Consider the following 27,406-nt stretch of genomic DNA (forward strand, 5'->3'; position numbering starts at 1 on the left):
TTTTATCTCAAAATTGTCACTTTTACATCTCAACATTTTGACTTTTTATCTCAAATTTTTGACTTTTATATTTCACACTAGAGCTATCTATCCTTTTTTTTTTTCAGAAAAGGGAAAAAACAATGGCAACATTTTTGTCACCGATTATTCAACCAATCAGCGGTCTTTTCACGTGTTGTGCAACCCAGTGGGAGGAGCCCATTACCAAACAACTCTGAGGCGGGATTTTGCACGAGGCATTAAAGGAAATACACAGGATCTTGTTGTTACTTACTTTGTAGTTCCACGACTTGAAGAAAGTTTGACTACTCTGAACTCCAGGACAACGTTATAACGTCATTCAACTATGAACAACGACATCTTAAGACATTCTTCCGAGGATAAATCAGACTATTTTGTGAAAATGCACTTAACGGAGGTATGGTTGTGATCTAATTCTCTGAGTAACATGCAGCCTACTGTTAGGCACCAGCCTACCATTAGTTAGGCTGGACTATTCATTAGTTTATAAAGTCAACAGCAATGTTTTACCTTATTTGTGTGGCATTTGAATTCGTCACTTTAATACACAGATGCTAATAAACTACCTACCATTCAACTCCTAAAATCTCTCGCTGTAGGAGGTGACTCCTCAGGATCCTGACCGAGCACAACCTAATGGAACATCCGAAATTGTACGACGGTCAGCTCGAAACTCACTGACCCCAAAACGTCTGAGATACAACGACATTACTACGAATCCGCGCGGCACCAAACGAATTGTAGGTTGACAGTGTGTGTAACTTGAAGTAGTGTTGTGTAAAGCCTTAACAGATCCGTGTGCCTGTATCTCTTCTCTGTGAAAACATTTCATTCTGCATTACAGAAAGATGAGCGTAAAGCTTCCGACAGTGATCCTAAAGAAAATGAACAGATCGTAAGTGACATTATCATACACATAACTAAGTGATGTAATCCTAGACATAAGTGTGTTATGCAAGTTATTTGCAGTTGCAGAGAATGCGTCTTTCTGGTTTGCCGTCTTTTCCAATGGCCCTGCACTGTGTTGATCTTGAATTGTTTCCAGGGCCTATCCGAGTACGAGTTGGAACGGCTTGAGAACATTCGACAGAACCAGGCCTTCCTCACATCCCTGAACTTACCACAGGTAGGCCTGCAGCTTTCAATCATACAGCAGTCTCCCCATTCATGCATTAAATACACATTTTCCTATAACTCTCTGACCTATGTCATATCCCGGTATGTAAACAAGACAGGCAGTTTGTCATGGGCTACATGAACTGACTCGCTCTCCTGCACAGGTAGCCGAGATGCTGAAGCCAAAGAAGCCTACTCAGTTGGGCCTAAAGAGGTAAGATCTCCCCCAAAAGAGTGTGCATACTGGTATGACTATAATGTATGTGACCAGTGACTCAAGTCTGTCAGTGCCCAGGGTGTATTTCCAATATGTATGACCTGATTTGGCAAACTGAGTCACAACGACCCAAAATTCAAAATTGAGCATAATGGTATCAATGGACAGAGGACACAATGAGCTTTAAAAATGATAGCCTGGTGAAAGTCGTATCTTGAATTGTTGTCAAGATACAGCATTTTGAATCATAGCCTCCTGCCATCTTTTTCCAACTGATAGAAATCACATTTCAAGTTACAGGTTACAGGCAGGTACAGGTAGGATCTGCCCACTTGAATAATACATTTTGTAACTACATTCTTGTCCTAATTGAAACTATTCCTCCTTTTTCATATAACGCTAAAAAAGAAAGTTTTTTTTTTAAGTAATTGGCCTGTATCTCAAACTTATGTGACTAATGTGTGACTCATTTTGTCAGATCGGGTCAGATTTTCAGTCAAATGCATAACAAGTTATATGATAACTATAAATCATAAATCATAAATATTATGATTTATACAATACTTGTCTTGCTGTAGTATAATTTCACTGAGAACGAAAGTGTCTGTTGAAAAAGTGAATGAAAGAGCTGTATAATGTAAACCGTACTAATTGCCATGATCAGATTTTGTTGGTGAAGACTGTGACTGCATGTGACATGTGACGGAGTGTAAACTCTGAGCATTGGAATATGTACAAAGATCCTTCAGAACCTTTTCAACTGTCTCTGATATGTGTTAGTCATGGTTTGAACGTGGGCAAACTAGACATCAGCTTTTAATTAAACTGTTCAAGGTTAAGATATAGCTTTGCTGAATGTCCAAAAAGTATTAGAGAGAAAAAATATACAATCATCATGGTCATATTTGTCCTTTGCAGGGAAAAGGTTGTGAAAGAGGTCCTTCCTGCAAGGAAATCATTGCGTCTACAGCACAAAGATGTAGAGTCCACAGACGTGGCGAATCTCCCAGCTGAACTTAAAGAGGAGGTGAGTTGAATGACTGCTGACTACCTCTGGGTGTGAGATATAACCACACTCGCATGAATATGTATCATAAAGACATATAAATGCATGCCCACACGTTGATATGCTCATGATTATTTCAGCAGGTGGTGCGTAGTCTGAAGGGGCCTGTCCCAATGTGTCCAGTGAATTTGGAGGAGGATAGCCCACTGCCAGAGACTCTTCTCCATCTGTGGACTGAGGTGTGATGTGACGATCTATTACAGTTTCAGTTCATCGTTTAGTTTCGGTGTTGTGCTTGGGTCTGTTAATTACTGCTTATTGTTTTGAGTAGATGTCATTCCTGATTCAATCCTGTTTTCTTAGGAGCCTGTGAAGTGTGAAAGGAAGAAGACCGTGGACCTGAAGATGTAGGTTTACATATAGAACTAAAAACAAGTCTTTCGGAACAAAATATTTTCATAACTGTGGTCCCAGTAAACACATGGGGATAATGGCAACATCATTAGACGGTACCAGGCAGTCATCTCATTCGTTTTTGTTTGTTTGTATGTGTGTGTGTGCGATAGGTACAAGGAAAGCCTGCAGAGGATGCGTATAAATGAGGACCGCGTGGTGAAGGTGGTAAAGGATCGCATCTTCTCCGCCGCGTTCCACCCGTGTGCCAGCAGTCTGCTCATGGCCGCCGGGGACAAGTGGGGCCGAGTGGGCGTCTGGAACCTGGTGAGGGGCACACACATGCAGCGAGAGCAACGCTTACAGGCCACCCGCAAATACAGAGACACAGATATGTATACACACATGATATCTGTCCTGAAATACACGTACAGACATACAGTATGCAAGCTATCCTGAAATCTACACAAAACTCAGACTCTGAATGTCGAAATGTACAAATAGCAACTCCCCTGAATCTGACCCAGCATATAGCACATGTCATGAATTTGTAACAACAACACACACACACACACACACACACACACATACACACACACACACACATACACACACACACACACATACACACACACACACACACACACACACACACACACACACACACACACACACACACACACACACACACACACACACACACACACACACACACACACACACACACACACACACACACACACACACAGACAGACAGACAGACAGACAGACATAAATTCCTTTGTACTAATATCCTCTGATTCAACACTCATTGAATGGACTTTGGCCGTTGGATAATAACAAAAAATCTAAAATATAGAGCCTAAAATGTCAAATCTGTGCTCTCAGTTTAAATCTGACTTTGTTAATAGTTGTGTTTATTTTCATTTATCTGACTTTGTCCTTCAAGGATGCCGGTTGGGGAGACAATGGAGTTCTGCTGTTCGAACCTCACACTAGGCCGATCACCTGTATGACCTTCTCCAGGTCACGACCTTCGACCCTGATCACTACTAGTTATGATGGCGCAGCACGGGCAGGAGACATCGAACGAGCTGTGTTTGAAGAGGTTTGAACTGCTAACATGGGTTGAAATTGAGTGGCATGCAATTGACAATAATTATTATCTTCTTACAAAATACATTTTATTTGATCTTGAAATTTCATGCTATGAATTGATGTTAGAAAAGGTGTTTATTGTTTAGATGACCCACTTTTCTTATTTCCTTTGGTTTTAGGTCTACCGCTCTGATGAAGGGCTGAAGGGCTTTGACTTCCTGTCACATGACTTTACTACTCTGCTCATTGGAGACGCAGGAGGAGATGTTGCTATTGTCGACACACGGACCCCAGGGTATGAGTTCACTTTGGTGTTAACACTCCAAATTGGTCTTCTCTCCCACATTGGTAGGGCTGCTCATACAAAGAATATCGTTCTCGTTAATAAACTATAACGATAATGACATGAAGAATGATATTGTTGGGGATAACTTTCAGGGCGATTTTGAGATTTATAAAAAGCAAACAGCCTATCAGAACCCATACCATTTTAGCCATCATATTCATAAACACAAGTAGAGACTTTGCTTACCATTGGTCACTGTGGATGCTTTTATGACTGGTTCTAGTTATCTATTGCTGTTCTTGGTGTGAATGGCCCTTAAGACTCATTTTATATGTCTATTCACAGGATATCCCATGAATCTCTGCACACTCTGGACCCAAAGACTTTGCGCAGTGTCCATGTCCACCCCATGCAGAAGCAGTATTTTGTGGTGACTGACAGCAGGTGACCTTAACTGAATTCATTCCAGTGCCTATTATTTGTACTTAACCTTAATACACATGAATATGATTCTTCCCTTTCTTGGGTGGACAAGTTTGTGTTAATTACGTCATGGAGACTCACTCCTATATTTAAAGAACATGGAACAGATTCCAGTAGGATATGAACCAATAGTAGCTGGTGTGATATTGTAGTGATTTGGTTATAATGTATTGTTGTGTGTTTACAGTGGGGCTCACATCTATGATGTGCGGAACCTGAACAAGAAGTCCAGCAAGCCCGTGTCCACTCTGAACGGCCATTCCCGCAGTGTGTCCTACGCCTACTTCTCCCCAGACACGGGAAACCGAGTACTCACTACCTGCATGGACGACAAACTCAGGTGAGTGTGTGTGTGATTTGCTTTGTCAATGAAGGCTTTTCCCTCTTATTTTCAGTGTTTTTGTTGTTGTTGCAATTAAATTGCCATCCCCTTTAGACTCTGCTGTTATTTCTATGTCACTGATTTCTTCCTGTTGACTCCCAGGGTGTTTGACACGTCACAGCTGGTCTCCTCAGCTCCTCTGATGACCACCATTAGGTGAGTGAGTTTAGGCAGCCGGGGACACTCAAGTCTCTGCTAGACACTATGCACAGATACTCTCGTGCTCTCTGCTTTGGATTTCTGACAAAAATAAATCAATGCATTCTGAATATAACAATAATGCAATGACGTAAGCTCAGTTATATGGGGAAAAACACCCTTAACTTTTTCAATTGAGAGTACCTTGGAGTTTCTTTTGGTTTTTGCCATTTAGTTTCCCATCCACATGTATGGGCTACAAGTGTGTGCATGTCCTATAATCAACATACACTGGTGTTACTTTGTATAATGTTTGTATTTGTGTTGGCGACAGGCACAGCACACACACGGGTCGCTGGCTGTCCAAGCTGCAGGCAGTGTGGGACCCGAGGCAGGAGGACTGCTTTGTGGTCGGCAGCCTGGAGCGGCCGCGCAGGGTCAAGGTGTTCCACGAGAGCGGACAGCTGGCACACGTGTTCGAGAGCCCAGACTACCTGACGACAGTCTGCTCAATCACAGCCTTTCACCCCAGCAACGGAGCGCTGCTCGGGGGCAACGCCAGTGGCAGGCTCCACGTCTTCACCTAGGCCTCCGCCCCGACAACCATCTCATCACTTCCTGTCACATCCACACCACTTCCTTTGCTCTGTTTGCATCAGTTTCATAAAATCAGTTGTTTTACAAAACAACAAACACTTGTTTACCATTCTTGTATGTTGTATTTTATTAAAAAATAAACAAAAACCTATTAACAATGATGTTAGTTTTATATGGATTTATGGAAAATAACATGGGGAAAAAAATGCACACTACATCAAAGACAAAACATTTAATACTGTTACAGGAATGCGCAACACAACTGTTTGATGCATTCCTAATACAGGATATGAGAATATTAGCTTAAATGTGGCTGCCTTATTTTTTTCCTTTATCATTTGTAGTCAATCAGATCTCAAAATAACTAAATAAACAAGGATAAGCATGTTGAACATTGTGAACAAACATCCAATTACATATCAGTAGACATAATACTCAAGGGAAGATAGTTTAGTTAAGCTATCTGTAAAGTCTTGACTTGTGAAAGATTTCAGTTTAATGGTCGTAATCAGACAGTAGTGTCTTCCGAGTGATGGGCCTCTTCTTACTGCCGTTCCTGGCACGACAGGACAGCTTGCCCTTCTGAAACTAGTCGGTCAGACACGGTAAAGGACTAGGATGGTTGTTTCCTTCACCATGGACAGAGCCTGCAATCAATCAGGATCTGGATCACATTGGTTTTTTTTGTTTCTTTTTTTAATTTTTGGAAAAACAAAGAAAATATGGATAAGCTACAAAATACATACAGGGGCTTAACAGAATTCAGGTAAATGTGAATAAATACCATAATTTCATTAGTGTCTATTCACTAATTGATCCCTGAACTAGGAAAAGAAAAGCACAATTGCCTACTGAGGAAAATATTCTGCAGGCTCAGCATAAGGTTGAAATATGCTAGTTTAATGACAGTTTGGAAGCCTTGTTATTGTCTGACTTTTGAAGTGTACTCATTTTGTTGAGTCCAAAGCTTTCGGTTTCTGATCTCATGTAAACACCAGCCAACATAAAGAAAGTCCTTGTATCTGGAAGATGAAAGGGCTGTAAACATGATCAGAGTGCTGTGGATTTTAGAATGACTAACTAGCAGTCGTGTAATGCCCTCTGAATTCATATATGAAGTCTAGCCTAACTAAACTACCATCTTGCTAAGATTTACATGCTGGGAGGGATAACCCCATAATGTTTAACCTGATAATTTGGTTTAATTGGGAGGGGACATGGAAACCATGTGTTTGTGCAGAACAACAGTGGTCTGAAAAGCATAGAGCAAGAGATTCTCTGAGAAACGATCCATCCAGTCCCCCCATTCAAATGTCTCAATGTTCACATATCTTCTAATAAAAAGTCCTCCTCCTTGAAGTCAGTGGCTCCTGTGACTTTAACGGGATTTCTTCGACCTCACCTTTGTATTGGCGCCCTTCTTCTCATGAAGAAGTTGGTGGTTGATCAGAGAGCCCAGCTTGTGCAAGTTCTTGCCACAGATGTGGCAGATGTACTGCCCTTGGTCATGCACTTCGCTCTCGTGGGCGTTCAGTGCCCGCGCCGAGTCAAACGACTCGCTGCACATGCTGCACTTGTGCAGCCGCGACGTCATGTGGATGACAATGTGCTTCTCCAGGAAGTGGAGCTCTCGGAAAATCTTCTTGCAGATGTTGCAGCGGTACGCCCCGGTCCGGTCGGGACCGGCCTTGTGCGCAGGAACAGGCTTTTTGCTGCTCTCCTCGATTACCTGCTGCAGGTAAGAGGCCTGCTGTACGGGACTAGCTTGCAAAAAGGCCTTACGGTTCAGTTTTGCCAACTTGATTTTCTCCCTGTTCCTGGACGCTGGCGCCTGCTTGCCTTTGCGGCTCTCCGTCTGCTGTTGACTGGCAATCTGTGGCTCAGGCATCTCAGGCAGCTGAAGCGGTCCTGGCGGCTGCTTCTTGTGCTTCTTTTTGCTCTGCCGTTTGACACTTCTGGGTGGCGACTCACTGAAATGCTCCATGGGTGGCAACGGACTAAAATGCCCACTAGGTGGCGACGGAGTGCGCTGTGCCCTCCGCGGCGGCGGCGGCTGAGATTTCTGTTGCTTAACCTGCTTCACCTGCTTCACCTGCTTCTTCCGAGCCAGCATCATGTCAGAGCCCTTGTGGTGGACTCTGAAGTGGCCCTGCAGTGCCCTGTCCGAGGCAAAGCGCAAGGGACAGCAGGGGCACTGGTGGGTCTTCTCCGGGTTATGGATGGCCATGTGGGCGCTCTGAGCTATCTGGGATGGGAAGGTCATGTTACAGATGTTGCAGTCAAGTGATGAATCCCTCGTGTGCATCTTCTGGTGCACTTTCAGCCCTGAGATGGACATGCACATCTTTCCACAGATGGGGCAGAACAACTTCTGCTGTGTCTGCCGCCTTCGTCTCTTTTTAACTGGAGAAGACAAAAGGGAAACAATTCTTCATGACAACAGACAAATAATATATGAATGTAATTTGCTTTTACATTTATATACTCAATATTTTCTGTTTTGGTTAAGACTTTTATGGTTGATCTGAACACATAACAAATGACTCAAATGAACATCAATCAGTTTTGTCTGTCAGTGTTTTTTCCCTCTGACTGTATGATTACTGTATATTCGCTCACCTGGTGGTTCAGCTGACTGGAACTCTGCATCAACGTGGTATTCTGCATGTGGAGCTCCAAACCCAAAGTCATGATCAACTACAAGGGCGTCACTGTCTGATTCCTCCTCAATGACGACCTCGGCCACGGTATTTGAAGCACCTGATTGTAAATTGTCCATCGAAAACACCTCGACGATCTTAAACTCCGTATCCTGTGCAGGATACACCTCACTGTGGTCTACCATCACCTCCAATTCTGCAGGGGAAAAACACAGTCGACAGAAAGAAAACGTTACTTTTTAACGATGTTACTGTAACACATACATATGTGAACATTAACAAGAGAGAGTACATCAAACACCACTTTTTTGTCAGACTTCCTGGCCTGTTAATTACATTAGAAACAACTAGGACACAGGCCGTCTGCATATCCCATATTGTCCGCAGCGTTTCCGTTTTGTCTCCAATTAACACATAACCTGGGCTTTTTAGCGGCGTTGTTTTCTTGTAGGCCTAGGCCTAATATATAGCTCTACATATAAAGAGAAATAGGACTGTGTAAAAAAAAAAAAACAGTGAAGACAGCTAGCGATAGCGTTAGTCAACTTGGGAGGATTGGTGGCTAGCTGGCTAGTTAGCGAGCGAGTTTCAGTTTCAGTTAACTTTTTTGTCTTTACATAAATACTTCAAAACGTTGAGCCATCAAGTTACTGTTTTGGAGAGGGGTGTATGCATTACAACCCCCTTTCAATTGTTACACTGTAGCTGTCTGATTGGGAATGTTTCGTCAACTGTAACCGAGCATTTCACAAAGGAATGAGGAAAATGTTCGGGATGTGTTGCTAGCTAAAATGCCTGGCCACGGCCAAGACTGGGGCCATCTTGCTTATTAGGCTACATAGAGCCACGTTTCGTTGCAGACAAATATGGAATAAACGCATGTGTAAACCAATAACAAGATGAAGTACTGCAATTTATAGTTTTAATCACTCAGTACTTACCCATTTCAGCTCTGATTTTAATATCTAAAGTTTGTCCGGTTTCGCGCTGCATACGAAGGTCTTCCTCTCGGAAAATCACTGTTGTGAATGCTGACTGGTTTTCGGTTCTGTCGCCACCTTGAGGCAAGGAGTGTCACGAAATGTATTTGAAAGTGAAATGTGTGATGCTCCTCAAAACACTGAATGTAACTACAGAAGTATTAGTGCTTTAAGTATATTCTGAGTATTGTAGCCCTGTTTTTCCCTTCTTACTATTTTGGAGGAGTAAGCTGTAGTCTACAGGCTCTCCAGGCACCTCAATATCACAGCCAATGGATATGACTGACATTTCCTCTTTGAGATATCTCAGGGCCTGTGGTGCAGAACTTAGTCAAGTCACCCACATGCTATTCAGATATTAACTCTTGTATGTACTCCAAGATAAAAAATCTATGTGATTACCATTTAATGTTATCTAGTATCAAGCTTCCAGGAGTCTGTAATATCCTCACTGGCCGAATGGTGGCAGTGCAGCAAGCAACAACACTTATTGGTGGCTTGAGCATTATTTGCTTGGTTGCCCACACTATAGGGTGGTGTAGCCACTGTCTATGGGTGTAGCCATTGGTTGTTGCTATTGTTTGTTCTGCTGCTGAATGTGTGCTGCCTGTATGTTACTGCAGTTAATTCACTGACCAAGGTCTATATGCTTAGATGTTGGATACTGTAAGATGAGACAGAGATGATGATTCTACTTATAAATCTTTCCATTTTATAAGAAACCATGCACTGTCACAAGGATGGCAGAAGGAGACGGGTGTGTGTGTGGTTTGGCCCTGGGTGGTGAGTCGTGGAATGGAGACTTTGATTAAAGATGATGGGTTCCTGAAGGTTGTTGTATTGTATGATATGGGTTGTAGTAATGTAGTAGTGAAGGATCTGGGCTCGCGTGCAGCCTGAAAAGTCGAGGGTTCAATTCCTGGCGTCCGCCGTTGTGCCCTTGAGCAAGGCACTTAACCCCAAGTTGCTCTGGGGACCATGTGATCCCTTGTAATATAGTTGGCATATGTAACACTTAGGCAAATTTTTATGTAAATGTATATTCTCTGTGCTTTATTTGCACCCACATCCCTGTTAAAGACACTAAAAGACCTTGAGGCCTTTATGTTTAGAAAATATTGGATTGTATCTGTGTGCAGTGGGGACTCAAGCCACTTGGTCATGTGACCTGTGAGTACATTGACACACTGTGAGAGTATTGCACTAACTCTGTGTTGGTGACCGTTGCTTGTTAAGCCTACCTTACACTGACAGACTTTGACAAGATTTGGGACAGATTCTTTAAAGATTGTATAGTCTTTGAGTAAAGCTTGAATGAGGGGCATTAGAAAACAACAATCTTTCAAGAATCTTTCCCAAATCTTGTCAAGTCTGTCAGTGTAAGCAAGGCAGGCTTTAGCTGCACTCGGCACTTGTGTCTTCCCCTTCCTCGGTGTCTCTTTCCCCGATCTGACTCAGAGTACCTCCTCTCTAGCACTGCCGTCATTTCCCAACTATTAGCCGCGGCTTATACATTACATTGGTTGTGCAAGATTTCCTCAGCTATGAGGGGCAGTTAATATGATGTTAATATGGTTTTCGTGTCTTTAGACTTGCATAAAACCCCGCGGCTTATACACAATGTGGCCGATAAACAGGAAATAACTGTACCAATAAGTTATTGGCAATAACTGGCGATGCTAGTCCTTCTAGAACTGTCAGTCGATTCAGTGCAAGTAGTACATTAATGTGCTAACATGTCCTTGTAGATCTGTGCCTTGATTGCTCCCTTTTTGTAAGCCACTTTAGATAAAAGCTGTTGAGCTTTTCTGCAATCCCCAATGGCCTCGCAGTGTCCGTGAAACAGCCTCTGAGTGGTGCATGGGTAAACGTTTCCTTGACTGCCCACACTGTAGACCCACCTGTGTGTGAAAAAGCCATGCAGATGGATGTACTATGAAACGAGGTAACTCACCCAGGTAACTTTGGGAATTAACCACTGATCTCTAAAAGAACACTGCACTAAACAGCTATTGTTTCTAAAGTGGTGTGCTGTTGGAGACCAGGGATTGAGTCATTGACAAATAAGGCTTTTAAAAATGTGTTGTTAAACAAGTCCTTTTTAAAATGGACAGAATGCATTTTTTTTAAGTTAGAAGACTGTGTTTAAACTAGTCAATGGGTAATGGGTGTGCAACATTTACTGAGATTTTAATACATTTTTAGACTGTATTTGCAATTTTACCACCCCAAAAATGTCAGGTGGTAAAACCAAAACTTTCTACAAAAAAAATAAGTAAGAAATTATTCCTGAGTGTCTACAGTGCTGAACACATTATTTTGTAGTTCACCTGGTATTAAAAGTAACTTATGAATACTTTATTGTGTACTTTATCTATTCGCATTTTAATACTTTATTAAAGTGTGAATAGATACTTTACAAACAATAATAAAAAACATATTGCTTAATAGAATAATTAGGTTAGACTCATTTTTCAACCATTTGTTAACTTTAATATATTATGCCTTGGTTTATGAGTGTTTTATCGGAATGCATCACCTGACGATGCACAATGTCAGGTTTCGGACCCGATTACCTTTTGAGGTAGCTGGATAAGCCAGTACTCTTGCTTTGTCGTACACCCCTTTACTTGGTTTTTCCATCAGGATTGTATTCACACCATAGCACTTTGCTTTCAGTAATTTTCCCCAGACTTTTAAACTAAATATTTATTGAAATAAAACATAGTTTCAGTCAATTCTTGGTCTACACTTTGTTGCGTTGAGTTGTAGAATGTGTAATATGACCTCTGACCTCACATCCTGGAACCCTGGACGCTCCGGATTCATGTTGGGACCATGTCCAGATCAAGTCCTGAATGGGTTTGATTCCCGCCTAACCAGTCTTATGAAGAACACAATACTGCAAGTTGTGAAAACAGATATCTGCAAGACTGTAGCCGTTCACTGAATATTTCCCATCAGCAACAAAGATTAAAGAACTATCAAAATAAGTACCAGTACCTTTAACACCTTTAACACCTTTAACAGTGGATTTCCCCCCCCTTAGTTTGTTAACTCCTTCCCTCACGAGTAAGCAAGTGTGCCGAGAGGAGGACCTAAGTTCCTTAGCGGAGCTTGGAATGGTCCCTTAGGCAGTTAACTTGTGCTCAGTGTCCTGGCGTCAACACACACGTACATACAGTGTACACACACACACACACACACACATACACACACACTCTCTCCCATCACATCAAATAAACATAAAACACCAGTAGAATGTCTGAACTAGAGAATCTTTATTAAATAACCAGGTGTGAATTTTCAAAGTCGGTTGCACTACTCAGAACCAAAAGAGAAGACAAGCCATCCATCCATTTTGTGAGTTCGAATAACGACTGATGTATCTCCCAAAGAGCAAAGCTGCACAGACTGCCCTGCCTCCCTCTCCCTCTACTGTCCAACTTTATCTTTTGTAATAACAAACATACACACCTCTCCTACCGCCCAAAGACAGAACAGAATTGCCTGGCAACCAGCATGAAAAAAAAAGCTTCATTAACTATCTACAGAGCGGGCAGATGCCAGCTGGGAGCAGGAAGTAGTGATGAAATGATGAGCTCTTACACAAAAGGGTCAAAGGTCAAGTTTGTCTCTCAGGAGAGAACAGAGAGGGCGGGTGAATTCAATTCAGTCCATTAGCCGCTAATTCTAGTGCTAGTCTATACTGGAAGCTGAAACAGAAACAAAACAAAAGAAAATCTCTTTTTTTCCTCATAAACAAAATGAAGTCCAGGACTAGGTTTAAGGCTTCACCAGAAAACCAGCCAAAAGGAAGGTTAGTGGCTAAATACTTGAATTGAGACATCTTCCCCTTCTCTTTAAGTGTGTTTCCATCAAAAAGTGCAAAATAAATAGCATTCAGTAACAAGGAACTGTAATCTCTTCTAACTGGACTCTGATTTGAGATTGCAGTCTCTCGGGTGACCAAAAACCGAACATCATCAGAACAGGTTCATCAGAACTTTAGAACTTTCTAGAACAACTTCAGCAATCGAACAAAGCAGATACCAGAGAGGGAATGGAGAAGGATCACAAGTTCTTGCCAACAATGAAAGTTAGTTCATGAAGAGCTAAATGACTACACTGAGAACTAATGTTAAGTACACTGTTTTTTTTTGTTTTTTTTTTAAACCGAGATATCTCACAGTACTAAACCAGTAGGCTTTAGACCCGACAACGCTAGGGCCCAGGGCACGGGTTAGGTGTAGTTGCTTGTTTTGGGTTTTTTTCATGGGTAGTTTGGGGCGTTGGGTTACTGATTGGGGTAAGGTGTTGTATGTTCTGGCTTACAGCAAGAGCTTTGGTAAAGGGGGATAAACACATCCTTCGCACACATACACTCACGCACACACACACACACACACACAAACAATCAATCTCACACACACACTAGGGTTGGATACCTTTCGCAACTGAACCAATAACGGTACCAGAACTCAACGGTACTTTTTCAGGTACCTTACTCTAACTGAACTGTAACCACACACACACACACACACACACACACACACACACACAATATCTCTCTCTCACACACACACACACACAAACACACACACACTCACACACACACTCACACACTTCATACTTCACATTCACACCATTCTTCACATGCACTCTCTCACCAAAGTAACGTGACAGGTGGATTATGGCAGATGGAAAACAGTCCTTTAAATATTTGACTTCTAATATGACCACAATGCAAATGCATGTTCTTTTTTTTCTTTTATATGTTGCAGGAACATCAAACTAGGACAGGATTTCCTGTGAGTGTAACTGCAGTTTTAAACAGTCTCAGTGCTGTTCACCTTCAGAGGGTCCATCACTGCTTGAGCAGGAAACAGGAAGTCATGTGGGTGAAGGTGTTTCTCCAGACTCATAGTCCCTCAGCAGAAACAGAGCCACAATGGCGGCGCATTGAGGAAACAAAGCAAAGATGGCTGCCCTCCACAGCCTCCACTAGAATCCCCTGGGGTTGAGTTCTGGCTCACACAGGGTCAGTAAGCGCCAATGCTGGCGGCAGGTTCATGTGCTCATCCACATGTTTATGTGTGTGTGTGGGGGTGTGTGTGTGTGTGTGTGTGTGTTCAGGTGTGTATGTGTATGTGAGAGAGAGAGTGCTGCGTAGAAGAGGTTAAGAGCGCGGGGGTGGGTGGTGGGGGTGAGTGGATGGGGCAGGGGCAGAGTTGTGTGGATAGGGTGGGTGGGGGGGGCAGTTCTTCTGCTCTCAGGCTGAGTTGAAGTTCCCCACGTCTTTGCCGAAGTTGTAGTAGTCCAGCTCCTGGATGGCCACCTCTGACAGCTTGGTGAGGTTGGGTGCGTCGCTGTTCTCCATGTTCTCGGGAGGAGCAAAGTCAAAGTTCTCCTCCTCGTAGTCCTCCTGGGGCTCCAGCTCTGGAGGGGCATCTGAGTTAACAAACACAAACATACAAACAGTAAACCCTCTACGAAAACACAAACATACAAACAGTACACCCTCTACGTTACTTACACAAACAAACAAACAAACAAACAAACAGTAAACCCTCTACGAAAACACAAACAAACTATAAAATCTCTACGAAACATACGAAACAACATACAAACAGTAAACAATACCTTTGTGAAAAAACAGAAAAATTGAGGCTTTTTACTATATAGAAGTGCCTCAATTGTTAGTTATCTTAGGCCCCTTTTTGAAGAGCACCCTGCAAAATATTTTGTTGAGTAGCGTTCCTTTCTCTTATTTTTTTTTTAGTAAACAATACCTGCCAACACTCCCGTTTGTTAAGGTTATCCCTGGCGCCCCCCCGTTTTATATTTCTCCCAGAAAACTCCCGCAATTTGCATGACCAACAAACTTAATTTTAAAATCAAGGCTCCATCCACTTTTTCTGTTAGTCTGACATTTCCCAGGTTGCCAAATTGTGTATTGAAATTGTGTATGAAATTGTGTATGAAATACACCCTTTCAATTTCAACCCTTTTGTCATAAAACGTGGCAACCCAAAACCCAAATAACTTACCGAAATGCAGTGTTGCAAGTAGTGTATGAAACACGTTAAATATGGCAACACTAATTCTGTGTAATCACTGCAAAAAAAATCTCCTTTTTTTTAAAAGCTACATGTTGGCAGGGATGCAGTAAACCCTCTACAAAAACACAAACATGTAGTGTAAAAATGCCACATCACACGTAACGTAAGATCTAATGTCTCAGATAAGGATGCCAGACTTAAGAGCCGGTCTGGGAATAAAGAACATGTGAAACACGTGTCCTTAATTCACCCTGACATTTGATAGTGTGATAATTTAGGTGTCTGGGAGGTGGCTATACTGATTTTGACCTTGGCTTGTGTGGGAGTGGGCAACTGTCCACATGTATCTATGAATGCAGATGTTGTATAGAAATGTTTGTCTGAGTAAGTGCCATAGCATGCTTGGCCTGAATTGAAAGTGATAAACCTTAATGAGGGACCCTTGCCGTGTTTTGACCTTCATGTATGAATGTGTGTGTGTGTGTGTGTGTGTGTGTGTGTGTGTGTGTGTGTGCGTGTGTGTGTGCACCAGCATCTGCATGTGAGCTGGCTCACTACATCCACCTGGGGAAATGCCCAAGCAGCCTTTGATATTCATGTTTGTGTGTGTGTGTGTGTGAGCTGGCTTTGTCCATCTGGAGAGATATCCATGAAGTGCATACTGTGCGTGTGTGTGTGTGTGTGTGTGTGTGCCACAGTCAGAGCATGTGTGTGCTAGTATCTACATGTGTGTGTATTTGTATGTAGACTCACTTTCTTTGCAGCAAGGGCAATGAAGTCCTTGACATTAGTGTGTGTGTGTATGTGTGTGTGTGTATGAGAGAGAGAGAGAGAGAGAGAGAGAATCAGAGCGTGTGAATGAATGTGTGTTAGGTAACTGGGGAATTGATACGGTCATGATACTCTGCCCACGATGACATTGTTGTCACCATGCAACATTCTGCAGTACTCAATACATTCTAAAAGATTAATCTCCGATGCATCGCAATATCTGTGTAAATGAAGAACAAAAAAGCAAAATGCAGGAGTTTTGGATATATTCACTGTATTTAACACATGAATTGAAACTGAGTAACTTCCCACCCCATAGTATGTATGGATGTATGTTTTGCACGTTCACATGTATGTATGTATGTATGTACTGTAAAACTCCAGATATAAGCCGAGTCCCAAATAGAAGCGTGTCTCTTTTCCATGCCTGGTGTGGCTACAGGCTCGGATAAATAAAGGCCGGTCTCAAATAGAGGGCCGATCTGTTTTGTTTTTAGTTTCGGGTTTTGTCTCCTAAAACCCGCCAGATTGTCTGTGTAAGTCAGTTTTATGGTGCAGATTGTGCATGCTAAGTTTCTGATTAGACAGCATTAATAAAGACTACGGTGGTGAAAGCCAGAGCTCCAAATTGTTGAAACTTTTTTTCGATATGGACTAGGCCTATGCTGTCCTACATCGTTCAAGTCATCCCATTTTGTTTCAAATTTGTGCATTAGACAAAATATTTCATATTGTCATGACAAGGACAGGCCAACAGAAAGCCTATGCATTATCACCATTATCTCAATGAACAACATCTCAACACTAAATGATGGATCCGTGCTTGAAGCCGATCATCGGACAGCCTAGGAAATGGTTAGGCCTTCAGGTGCGCGTCTCAAATACAGCCTGGTACAGCTCGGCGATTTTGAAAAACAAAAGCCCAGGCTACAGACCCCTTTAAAGTTTAGTCATCCAGAGACTAGGTTGGGTACACGTACAACATGGGGTCAGAAATAAGGCACAGCGAATAGGCCGGCATGTCGAGCTGTCAAGGTATGTGCTGTCATTAAGGGCCGCAAACCATACCTTATTCAACCTTAGCTAATGCCGATCGTCTGCCTGATCCTGAGCTGATAACAGAATGGGTAGACGACATTAGCAAGCGTATATGTGCATAAGGGATGGGAAATAGAACCAGCCACCAGCCGACTGCTGGTAAAATATGAAAGTGGCTGGCAGATTTCAGACACAAAATAATGATTTACTATTGAGTGGCTGGTGAATTTTACCCTTTATTTAACAGCTGGTAGATTAATTTCCACCCCTTATTATGCATGTGTGTGTGAGTGTGTGTGTGTGTGTGTGTGTGTGTGTGTAGGTTGACTCACCGTGGCCATCTGGAGAAACGTCCATGCCGTGTTTGACCTTCATGTGGCGGCTGAGGTTGCCCTTGAGGTTGAACTTGCTGGAGCAGTAAGGGCACTTGAAGGGCTTGCTGCCCGCGTGCAGATGCATATGGCCCAGCAGGTTGTACATTCGGTTGAAGGACTTCCCACACACCTGCAGAAACACACAGCCCAGCGTTACTGAGTGTGTGTGAGTGTGAGTGAACATGTGCATGTGAGTGAACATGTGTGTCTGTGTGTGTGTGTGTGATTGAGTGAGTGACAGATATTAAGACAGACAATAACCACACTAAAGGATGAGTATAATTATATAAAGTGGGTGTATACAGGCCAGTGGTAAAATTGTGGAGTACTGCATGAATTGTACAGGTTTGATTGATCAGTTGGCTGGAAAAACACTCAGTTGTACGCGCATGCAAGTATGTGTGTGTGTGTGTGTGTGTGTGTGTATATAGAGTCTTGCCTTGCACTTGAATGGTTTGACGGGCAGATGCACGATCATGTGAGTCTTGAGGGTCTGCTTCTGGACGAAGGACTTGAAGCAGACGTGGCACTGGAAGGGCCGGACGCTGCCGTGGATCAGCATGTGGCGCTTCAGGTTGGCCGACAGCGTAAACTCACGCGCGCACACGTCGCATTTAAAGCCCTTACGGCCCTGGAGGGAGGAAGGAAGGAAGGAAGGAAGGCAGGGAGGGAGGGAGGGAGAGAGGGATGAAGGGAGAGGGAGAGGTAGATGAATGTACAGAGACGATCCGATCAGAGAAATGTGGTTCATGTGGCTCAGGGGGGGTGGAGCTACGAAGGGGCTTGCACATTCAACATCTACTGTAGGATGTGGTATACGGGGAGCAAACGTACGAACAACAACATGTATCAGTACTGTACCTGCTTTCGGATTATAGGTCCTGGCTGCTGAATAAATAAAAGTAGGCCGTGAATATACATTCATAAAGAAGTGACAAAATGATACTAAATGTTCTCTAGTGGCATCATCTTACTAGAGCTTCTATCTAGGCACTGGTGCTAAAGGTGACTATGAGCAATGATGACAGAAGCCTGCTGTAAAGTAAAGAGCGTCTTTTACATGCCAATAGGATCATGTGGCTCGTGTAGCTTTGTATTACAGGGTCAGAGTTAGGGCACCATTTCACTGAGGGCATTAGTTCACTTCCAAGGGACACAGACTGTAATGCAATATACAAATGTAGCCGTTTTTAACGCACTCAGAATTCAAAATGCTGTAAAGTGCTGTACAGACTCTGGGAGTAGGCTATGTGATGGCGTAACGGAGGTGTACAGACACACACACACTAGGGGTGGGCGATATGGGCAAAAAAAAATCTCTCTGCTGCAGCCAGTGGCTTCTCTTTCTTTTAGGTATATGCTTCTCTTACTTCTGTTGCACTTACACTGAATGTGTGGGATTTCAATGTGTGATTTCAAGTGTGCCCTTCCTCCCCCCAAGTCATTTAAATACTCGATGATGCAAATGTGCACATCATTAAAACAACAATCATGATAATATCGCAAACGATATATATCGCCCACCCCTAACACACACACACACACACATAGATACACAGACACACACAGATACACACACACACAAACACACACACACACACACACACACACACAGATACACAGACAGACAGACAGACTGGGGTTGATGGATAGTGGGAAGTGGGTGAAGACACAGAAATCTGAAACATACTGATGTCACAGAGTATATCTGGGTGTGTGTGTCTGAGTGACAAAGGCAGAGTATGCTTGCACACACAGACACAGGGTGTGCATGTTCAGGGTCTTAAGGTCATTGTGTGTGCACAGTGAAATAGCCCCATATGTAGCACTAAGTCTCACCTTCATTTCAAATGCATCTCTCTGTGTCCCTCACAGATGCACAAAATTAGTTTCCACTGAGACCAGCACCATTAGAGCAACGTCTGCTATGTGTGCAGTTCTCTATTTTAACCACCAGGGGGAGCAAATGCCCCTCTATCTCTCAAAACAATAACCTGTGTCACCCTGGCTCCAATCAATTTCACCACCAGCTATCCACAATATACACAAATAAACCTAATCAGGGAACACCATCCATAATGCCCAAGCCTAACAGCATCACCTAGCCTGCACACCTGCTTGGTTATCACACTGGACACTGAAATGAGAAAAGCAAACACAAACGACAGTGGGAAGGTGGCCAAGACTAAAGGCCTGTGAATGCGTGATTGACATTGCTTACACCTTCACACAGTGAGAGCCCTGGGTGCTGTGTTTGTCAACAATAAAGCCTGTTGGGGTTTATGACAGCTGTGCCTTGATTTGTAACAATATAGATACGCTCTGTGTGTGTGTGTGTGTGTGTGTGTGTGTGTGTGTGTTTGATGGATCACAGTCTACAGATGAGTATTTTACCTGTTGAGGTGCGTGTGAATGTCTGCATAAAACACAGGCTACGTACACCCATATCAGGTTAGTACTACCCACCATAACAAAACCCTAAAATGTGTGTTGGATACGATGAAAATTTAACTACAAAAATACAACGTAAGTAACAATGTGGAAATATGGACAATCATAACTAGTCACATGAAACTGGTATCTCACTGAAGAATCCTAATAACAGTCATCACACTTAAAAATAACTAACAAAATGTAATGTGAAAATAAATGCTACTGAATCTTTATCCACCATGGATGTCCAGTGTTTGATATGATCAGATACTTAAAGCTTGGGTGTGTGTGTGTGTGTGTGTGTGTGTGAAGTCACTGTCACCTCAGTGTGAGTCTTGTGTGTGAAGTGATTTCTCCACATCCACTGTTGGAAGGGGAAAGTTTGATGTTATCATTCCTGTTGGTTTATCACTAACCTACTTACACAAGGACCCAACATTACACACAGAATACAAGCCATCTATCTACATTGTGGAGATAAAAGTAGAACTACTTATGGAACTATGGAACTAGAACTACTTATGGAACAATGGAACTATGGAACTAGAACTACTTATGGAGATACAGATACACCACCACTCATATCTAATTTGTTCATCAGCCTACATCTTTGCCAGATGCAACATTTTTAGTGTAGCTACTTGCACACACTAACTTGCACACACAAATATACCTCCATTGCATTCCCAAACAAACTGCATCCTATTGTTGTTTGCACTCACACACACACACACACACACACACACACTTTGAAAATATATTGTTTTCTGTGTTGTCTGTACTTTGCCAGTCTGGTGAGCGTATCTATACTGTACACTGTCTACTGTACATGAGCAACTGCATATATTGTACGCATAATCTGTACAGTATATTATCCTAGACTAAAGGCCGGCGCCCACTGGACACGACGTTCAGTGGTGTGGGCTTCACGCGCAGGATTTTAGAACAGTTTTCTAACCCTGTGCGGCCTCTGCGCGGCAGACGTTTCTAGTGTGCTTTGCTTCATTAAAAACGATGGAGTTCTCATTTTTTTTCTTGTTGTGTGCGCTGCGTACGTGTTCGGTGGGTGCCGGCCTTTAGAGAAACCAATGTCCACAGTAAAATTCCTCTTGTGTCGATATATGTATAGTCTATATTGGCCAACAATGCTGATTCTGATTGACAGCTGAAATGCTAGCACAAGATGGTCCTGAGGTGACCTTGACAATGAGTGAATGTCATTAAAAGTGGGTCGCAACTCTAAATTTGAAAATCAGAAGAGCGTGTCGTATAAAACAATAACATTTCTTTACCTTGAAGACCAAGCTAGCGCTACATTACTGAATGCCTGCATCACTGGGCTGTGAAGTTCTACTTAAACATCTGATTATGTCTGAGGTCTGAAGTAAGTGTATAAATGGCTATATGGGCAGGACAAATAGGTTCCGAGTTGGAAAGTTAATTTAATGTCCTAAGGAGTCCAAAGCTTAAAAAAAATAAGGTTTTTTTTGGACAGGGGATTCTTCATTCTGCTGTAGTACCACAGCCCATATCCTTGTCTACGAAAGAGGAAATACGAATGTGAATACTCCCATTTAACCTGTTTAAACTAATTTTCTGTTCTTGCCAACCAGTCTGTCTCCATCTCAGTAGGCGCATATTAGATAACTAGAGGGGTACTTGGAGAGAGTAGACCTCTTCCAAAGCCAAGTGCCGTAGTAAGTACATTCGTCAAAGCCGTGCCGTCAGAAACCCTCCAAAATTTAATTTGTGTAGTCCTTGGCCCCCTGCTACAGCTGCATGTTTCACAAAAACCACACTGAACACACACGCTCCTCAGGCAGAGGTAATAAAGATGTGTGGACAGGACAGGTGGCTGGGTGGACCTGACAAACTGACAAACTGATCGGTGGCTCCTCGTGTTTATAGAGCTGGTTGTGGTGGCGTTACTAATCAGACCACATACTACTGATAATTCATTTGTTTGTTCTGTGACTACATCCTGCATGGGTTTGTTGACGTCCAGAACAAGAAGATATACCCTGCTTGAGAGTAAATGCACTTGTACGATGTGTGTGTGTGTGTGTGTGTGTGTGTGTATACTAGTGAGCCTCCTCACCTTAACCCTGGGCGGGTTGGGGACATTCTCCTTGGGTGTAAATGCAGGCCACTGTATGATGTGTGTTGGCGTTTGTCTGTATGCAATCTGTGTGCGTGTGTGTGAGTGTGCATGTGTGTGTGGACTGGTGAGCCCCTCACCTTGACCCTGGGCGTGCTGAGTATATTCCCCCTGTGTGTGTGTGTGTGTGTGTGTGTGTGTGTGTGTAGACTAGTGAGCTCCCTCTGTGTGTGTGTGTGTGGACTAGTGCCACAGTATGATGTGTGTGTGGACTAGGGAGTCCCATCACCTTAACCCTGGGCGTGTGTGTGTGTGTGTGTGTGTGTGTCTTTCACCTTAACCCTGGGCGTGTATGTGTGTGCGTGTGTGTGTGTGTGTGTGCGCCCCCCTCACCTTCACCCGTGGCGTGTATGCGTGTGTGTGTGTGTGTGTGTGTGTGTGTGTGCGCCCCCCTCACCTTCACCCGTGGCGTGTATGCGTGTGTGTGTGTGTGTGTGTGTGTGTGTGTGTGCGCCCCCCTCACCTTCACCCGTGGCGTGCTGGGTGTGCTCCCCTTGTGTGTGAAGGCGTGCTGGCGCAGCAGGTAGAGCTGCTGGAACTGCAGGCCGCACTGCGAGCAGGCGTAGGAGCGGCCCGGCTGGTGCTTGAGCATGTGGCTCTGCAGCTGGCTGCGGTAGGGGAAGGACTTGTGGCACTGGCCGCACTGGAAGGCGTGCGGCCCCTGGTGGCTGGCCTGGTGGCGCTTGAGGTGCGCGTAGGTGGGGAACTCCATGCCGCACTGCGAGCACACGTGGCAGCGGCCGCGCTCGTGCTTGGCCTCGTGCGCGCGCAGCTCGCTGGGGTAGGCGAAGCCGCGGCGGCAGAAGCGGCAGCTGTACGGCTTGACGTCGCTGTGCTGCAGCATGTGGCGCTTCAGGTGGCTGGTCTGCGTGAAGGCCTTCTTGCAGACGGTGCACTTGTGCGGCCGCGTGCCCTGGTGCGTGAGCAGGTGCGTCTGCAGGTGGCTGGGCTGCTTGAAGAGCTTGCCGCAGTGCGGGCAGGCGTGCGGCTTGATGCCGTTGTGGCCCAGGATGTGCGTCACCAGGTTGTACTTGGACGTGTACGACTTGTCGCACATGCGGCACTTCCAGCGGCGCAGGCCCTCGCCCACGTCCACGCAGTACGACTCGTTGATCTGGATGTTGATGTCCAGGCGGTCGATGCGCCGGCCCGAGTGATGGTGGTGGTGGTGGTGGTGGTGGTGATGGTGCGCGGCCGCTCCGCTGCTTCCTCCTCCTCCCGATCCCGACCCACCGCCGCCGCCGCCTCCTCCTCCTCCACCCTCGCCCGGGTCGTTCCAGAACATCCCCTGGCTGTTCTCCTCGAACTCTCCGCCGGGGCCGCCCATCTCGCTGGACTCGTAGCCCACCTCGCCGTGCTGGAAGTAGCCGCTGATCTCCTCGTCTCCTCCTCCTCCTCCTCCTCCTCCTCCGCCGCCGCGGTTCCTCCCGTTCTCCTCTCCTCCTCCTCGGTCGTCGCCGTTGTCTCCGGCGCTGCCCCCGGCGCCCGCCGCTCCTCCCCCCACGCCCCTCTTGCCCGGCGGCGGTCCGTGGCGGTCGCGGGACGAGGCGTGCGGCGGCGGGTGAGGGTGCGGGTGGGGCGGCGCGTGCGGGTGCGGGTGATGCCCGTGCGGGTGAGCGTGAGGGTGCGGCTCGCCCTGCGGCGTGGGCGTGTGGGAGCTCTTGGCGTCGCGCAGGCAGTCCGGGCACCCGGCGTGTGGCGGCGGAGGAGGCGGCGGGTCTTTGTGTGCCAGCCGGTACCCCCCGGCCGGGTCGCCCATGGGCATGCCGCTCATCATGTGCCCGCACGACGGCAGCCCGGATCCTGCGGATGACCCTTCACCTTTCACCCCTGCCCCTGACACAGAGGGGTCGGGATGGCCCGTCGGGGGCTTGGGGCCGTCGTGGGGGGGTCCGTGCCACCTGCGGTCTCCGCAGTCGGGGTGGGGGGGCATGTGTCCGTCCTCGACGAGGCCGTTCTGGCCCAAGTAGTCTCCGTTGGCCCCGATGAGCTGGTCGGCGTACTCGTAGTCCATCCTCTCGGAGGGGGGAGCGGGGGACTCTTTGGGGTCGCCCGTGTAGAAGCCGTTGGGGGCGATGGTGGCTCCGAAAACCTCGTTCTGCGAGATGAGGCCCAGCACGGCCGCCTGCGCCAGCGACAGCACCACCACTGGCTCCGTCTGAGTGCCCACCTCCGCGCGCCCACGCATGACCTCAGACGGGCATTGGACTGCCCGCTGTGTCTTCTCCTCCTGCAGGGGCAGGGAGAAAGGGAGCACACATGTCAGTGAGAAATACACACACACACACACACACACACACACACACTCTTAACGCTCACACACGAGACCCCCCCCACACACACACACACACTCTTAACGCTCACACATGAGAGCCCCACACACACACATACACACACACACACATACTCTTAACACTCACACAAGAGCCTCCCATACACACACACACGCCTCAGGTCGGTAAGAGATGCACACACACTCAGAAAATTACACAAGAGAGACTCAGATCCACGTGGCCTCAAGACACTAAGGAAGAAGACAGACGGAGTGAGAGAGAGAGAGAAACAAAAAGAGAGACAGAGTGGGTGTATGAGAGAAAAGACTCAAGTCTGGGAAGAGATAGATAACCTTTTCACGCCAAAAAGATTAACAGGTAATTACAACTTCCATATTTCCAGTACTGGTGTAAACCGTTTTAGACAACCTTTACACCAAACTACTGACTGGCAACCATGCCACTGTTCCAGGAAACGGCATTGGTTAATGTTTCGTTATCATCTAGGTGTCAAGAGCAGTTATAAGATAGATAGATAGATAGATAGATACTTTATTGATCCCCAAGGGGAAATTCAAGAGGGCGAGAGTGTGAGTATGAGGGGGAGTGATGCAGAATGTGTGCTTGTGCATGTATGCATTATCTATATGGAGGAGAGCGAGGGGGCAGGGCTCAACTCTGAGTTCACAGGGCATGTAGGAGATGTGATCAGCTACAGTGACACAGGTAAGAAGTCACTGGCATCTGCCTTCGGTGTGTGTGTGTGTGTGTGTGTGTGTGTGTGTGTGTGTGTGTGTGTGTGTGTGTGTGTGTATGAATATGAGTGTGAGTGTGTGTGTCCGTGTGTGTTTGAGAAGCAGGTAGGATTTCTGGAGCTAAATCTCTCCAGTCAGCGATTGCTGGACTTGATGAAATTCAGCTTAGTAAGCTTTTTGGAGAGTCAATGCCTGATGTTCACACACACATATACATACACATACACATACACATACACATACACATACACATACACATACACATACACATACACATACACATACACATACACATACACATACACATACACACACACACACACACACACACACACACACACACACACGCATACTTAAGAATCAGACTAACTATATTCCACAAGGACACGCCATCATCCAAGCACTGACCTAAATCATCAAAATCAATGAAACACCTTCGGAGCTGGAAGGAATCAGCTGTATCAACAGAATGAATGATGCGAACTACTAGAAAAGCGCACAGCAACAGATTCCCACTCCGATGAAGGTACGGTGTCATATCTAAACAGGTTTCACACTCTCACTGAGGAAGGGTTGGGATCGAGGACACACACAGGCACGGACAGATTATCATATGCCCAGAGATTGGCTTGGGGATTTTACTACTTCAACTACACAGAAATTAACATAACAATTAAGATTAATTAAACACGTATATGCTTCAGCAATGGCAGAAATTACCCCAAACATTGGCCAGCTGCCATGACCAAGACCCTCATTGGAGAGTTAAGGAGTGTGAATGTGCCAACCATTGGCTTCTTGGCACATCTTGTTGCAGCTTCTCCTATGGTCACACCACCTATGGCGATAAAGAGTACTATGGTAGAGCTCAGTATTCCCTCTTTTGAGAAAACGTTTAGCGTTCGGTTCGGTTTGGTGACAAAAAAGACCAGTGCTAAAAAAGACTGGCTTCAAGAGGAAGATTATTGAGAAGAGTCATCCATGGTCAAAAGCAGTTATGTTGCCAACGGAAACATAAGCATGAGACTGCTGACCCTTGGAAATCAAGCTTGAGGTTGATCCGCCTCTCCAGCAGCAAATGGCAATCAAGCTTGAGGTTGACGTTCCTCTCAAGCATCCAATGGAAACGATGCTGCATGCTGATGTTCCTCTCAAGCAGCCAATAGAAACCAAGCTGAAGACTGAGGCTCCTCTCAGAGCACCAATGAAAATCAAGTCTGAAGATGATGTTCCTCTCAAGCAGCCAATAGAAACCAAGCCGCACGCTGAGGCTCCTCTCAAACCACCAATGAAAATCAAGTCTGAAGTTGATGTTCCTCTCAAACAGCCAGTAGAAACCACGATGAAGACGGAGGCTCCTCTAAAAACATTCAATGAAAATCAGGTCTGAAGTTGATGTTCCTCTCAAGCAGCCAATAGAAACCAAGCTGCACGCTGAGGGTCCTCTCAAACATCCAATGAAAATCAGGTCTGAAGTTGATGTTCCTCTCAAACATCCAATGGAAACCAAGCATAGGCTAATATTCCTCTCAAGCAGCCATCTAACACCAAAAGAGATGCTAATAATCCTTGAAAGTGGCCAATGTGGATCAAGGACAAAGATATGAGATGTTCTCGGACTCCAGACGACCCAAGTTGCTCGAGGAGTTGCCTCTAGCAACAGTGTTGGTATAGATTACTATGCCTGAGCAGGGAGAGACTACAGCAAAAACTTGTCTGTTTTATTACTTGACATGTATCAAGTTAGCTGATCTGCCCATGGCTTAATGTAGTCTCTCCAGGCCCATAGACAGCTACACACACCTACACACACCCATACCTACACAGATACAGACAGACAAACACACACACACACACACACACACACACACGACACAAAACCAACCACACTCAACATTTTTCCCATTAGCCTATATTACACACTCTAATTGCATGGCAAACCCACACCACATGCACCAAGACTTTCTCACACATTCATTGTGAAACTCCATTCCTATGATAGAGAGATGGAGCCCCACGTTATGCAAAATGCACACAGCATGCTGCATATGAAACGGTCCCCTCTCGACCAAAAATACCCCCCCCCAACACACACACAGCCAGTTGGTTCTGCTTTCATTTGTAGAACTAAGCAGTCACATGTGATAGTAGATTGGGAAATCCCC

At 45.0% G+C, this 27,406-nt stretch overlaps 3 protein-coding genes across 4 annotated transcripts in view; 1 reads left to right on the top strand and 2 right to left on the bottom strand.

Annotated features, from left to right (window-relative positions):
- The first annotated feature begins 227 nt into the window (after positions 1-227).
- On the top strand, positions 228-5,846 carry wdr76 (WD repeat domain 76). Of its 2 annotated transcripts, none has more exons than XM_062549551.1 (15): positions 228-418; positions 621-761; positions 866-916; positions 1,067-1,147; positions 1,302-1,351; positions 2,273-2,381; positions 2,504-2,599; positions 2,724-2,767; positions 2,927-3,080; positions 3,703-3,861; positions 4,031-4,146; positions 4,483-4,581; positions 4,808-4,960; positions 5,105-5,158; positions 5,475-5,846. In XM_062549551.1, exons 1-15 carry the CDS (start codon positions 347-349, stop codon positions 5,725-5,727), a joined length of 1,632 nt encoding a protein of 543 aa, XP_062405535.1. In that variant the 5' UTR covers positions 228-346; the 3' UTR covers positions 5,728-5,846. The 2 variants fall into 2 exon arrangements, with proteins under 2 accessions (XP_062405535.1, XP_062405534.1); XM_062549550.1 differs by having other exon boundaries at positions 229-418; positions 2,501-2,599.
- Positions 5,847-5,888: 42 nt separating this feature from the next.
- Positions 5,889-9,445, bottom strand: LOC134095850 (zinc finger and BTB domain-containing protein 24-like). Its single transcript, XM_062549561.1, has 3 exons — positions 9,339-9,445; positions 8,357-8,593; positions 5,889-8,140 (listed from the first exon to the last, which is right to left on the bottom strand). Exons 1-3 carry the CDS (start codon positions 9,388-9,390, stop codon positions 7,116-7,118), a joined length of 1,314 nt encoding a protein of 437 aa, XP_062405545.1. The 5' UTR covers positions 9,391-9,445; the 3' UTR covers positions 5,889-7,115.
- Positions 9,446-12,636: 3,191 nt separating this feature from the next.
- The window catches only part of znf710b (zinc finger protein 710b), a 17,028-nt gene continuing 2,258 nt past the window's right edge, over positions 12,637-27,406 (bottom strand). Inside the window, exons 2-5 of the mRNA XM_062549549.1 lie at positions 22,677-24,443; positions 18,062-18,253; positions 17,581-17,752; positions 12,637-14,828 (exon numbers count right to left, since the gene is read on the bottom strand). Coding sequence (XP_062405533.1) covers positions 14,650-14,828; positions 17,581-17,752; positions 18,062-18,253; positions 22,677-24,443 — 2,310 coding nt within the window. The 3' untranslated portion in view covers positions 12,637-14,649. The remainder of the gene's footprint in view (positions 14,829-17,580; positions 17,753-18,061; positions 18,254-22,676; positions 24,444-27,406) is intronic.

The sequence above is a fragment of the Sardina pilchardus genome, chromosome 11, assembly GCF_963854185.1.
Source record: "Sardina pilchardus chromosome 11, fSarPil1.1, whole genome shotgun sequence".
NCBI classification, from domain to species: Eukaryota; Metazoa; Chordata; class Actinopteri; order Clupeiformes; family Clupeidae; genus Sardina; species Sardina pilchardus.

Coding starts and splice junctions, on each gene's coding strand:
- wdr76 (XM_062549550.1), top strand. CDS start 347: ATGAACAACGACATCTTAAGACATTCTTCCGAGGATAAATCAGACTAT. Junction 1,148..1,301: donor CATCCCTGAACTTACCACAG/GTAGGCCTGCAG, acceptor TCTCCTGCACAG/GTAGCCGAGATGCTGAAGCC. Junction 2,600..2,723: donor TTCTCCATCTGTGGACTGAG/GTGTGATGTGAC, acceptor CTGTTTTCTTAG/GAGCCTGTGAAGTGTGAAAG.
- LOC134095850 (XM_062549561.1), bottom strand. CDS start 9,390: ATGCAGCGCGAAACCGGACAAACTTTAGATATTAAAATCAGAGCTGAA. Junction 8,594..9,338: donor TAAAATCAGAGCTGAAATGG/GTAAGTACTGAG, acceptor TTTCCCCTGCAG/AATTGGAGGTGATGGTAGAC. Junction 8,141..8,356: donor CCAGTCAGCTGAACCACCAG/GTGAGCGAATAT, acceptor TGTCTTCTCCAG/TTAAAAAGAGACGAAGGCGG.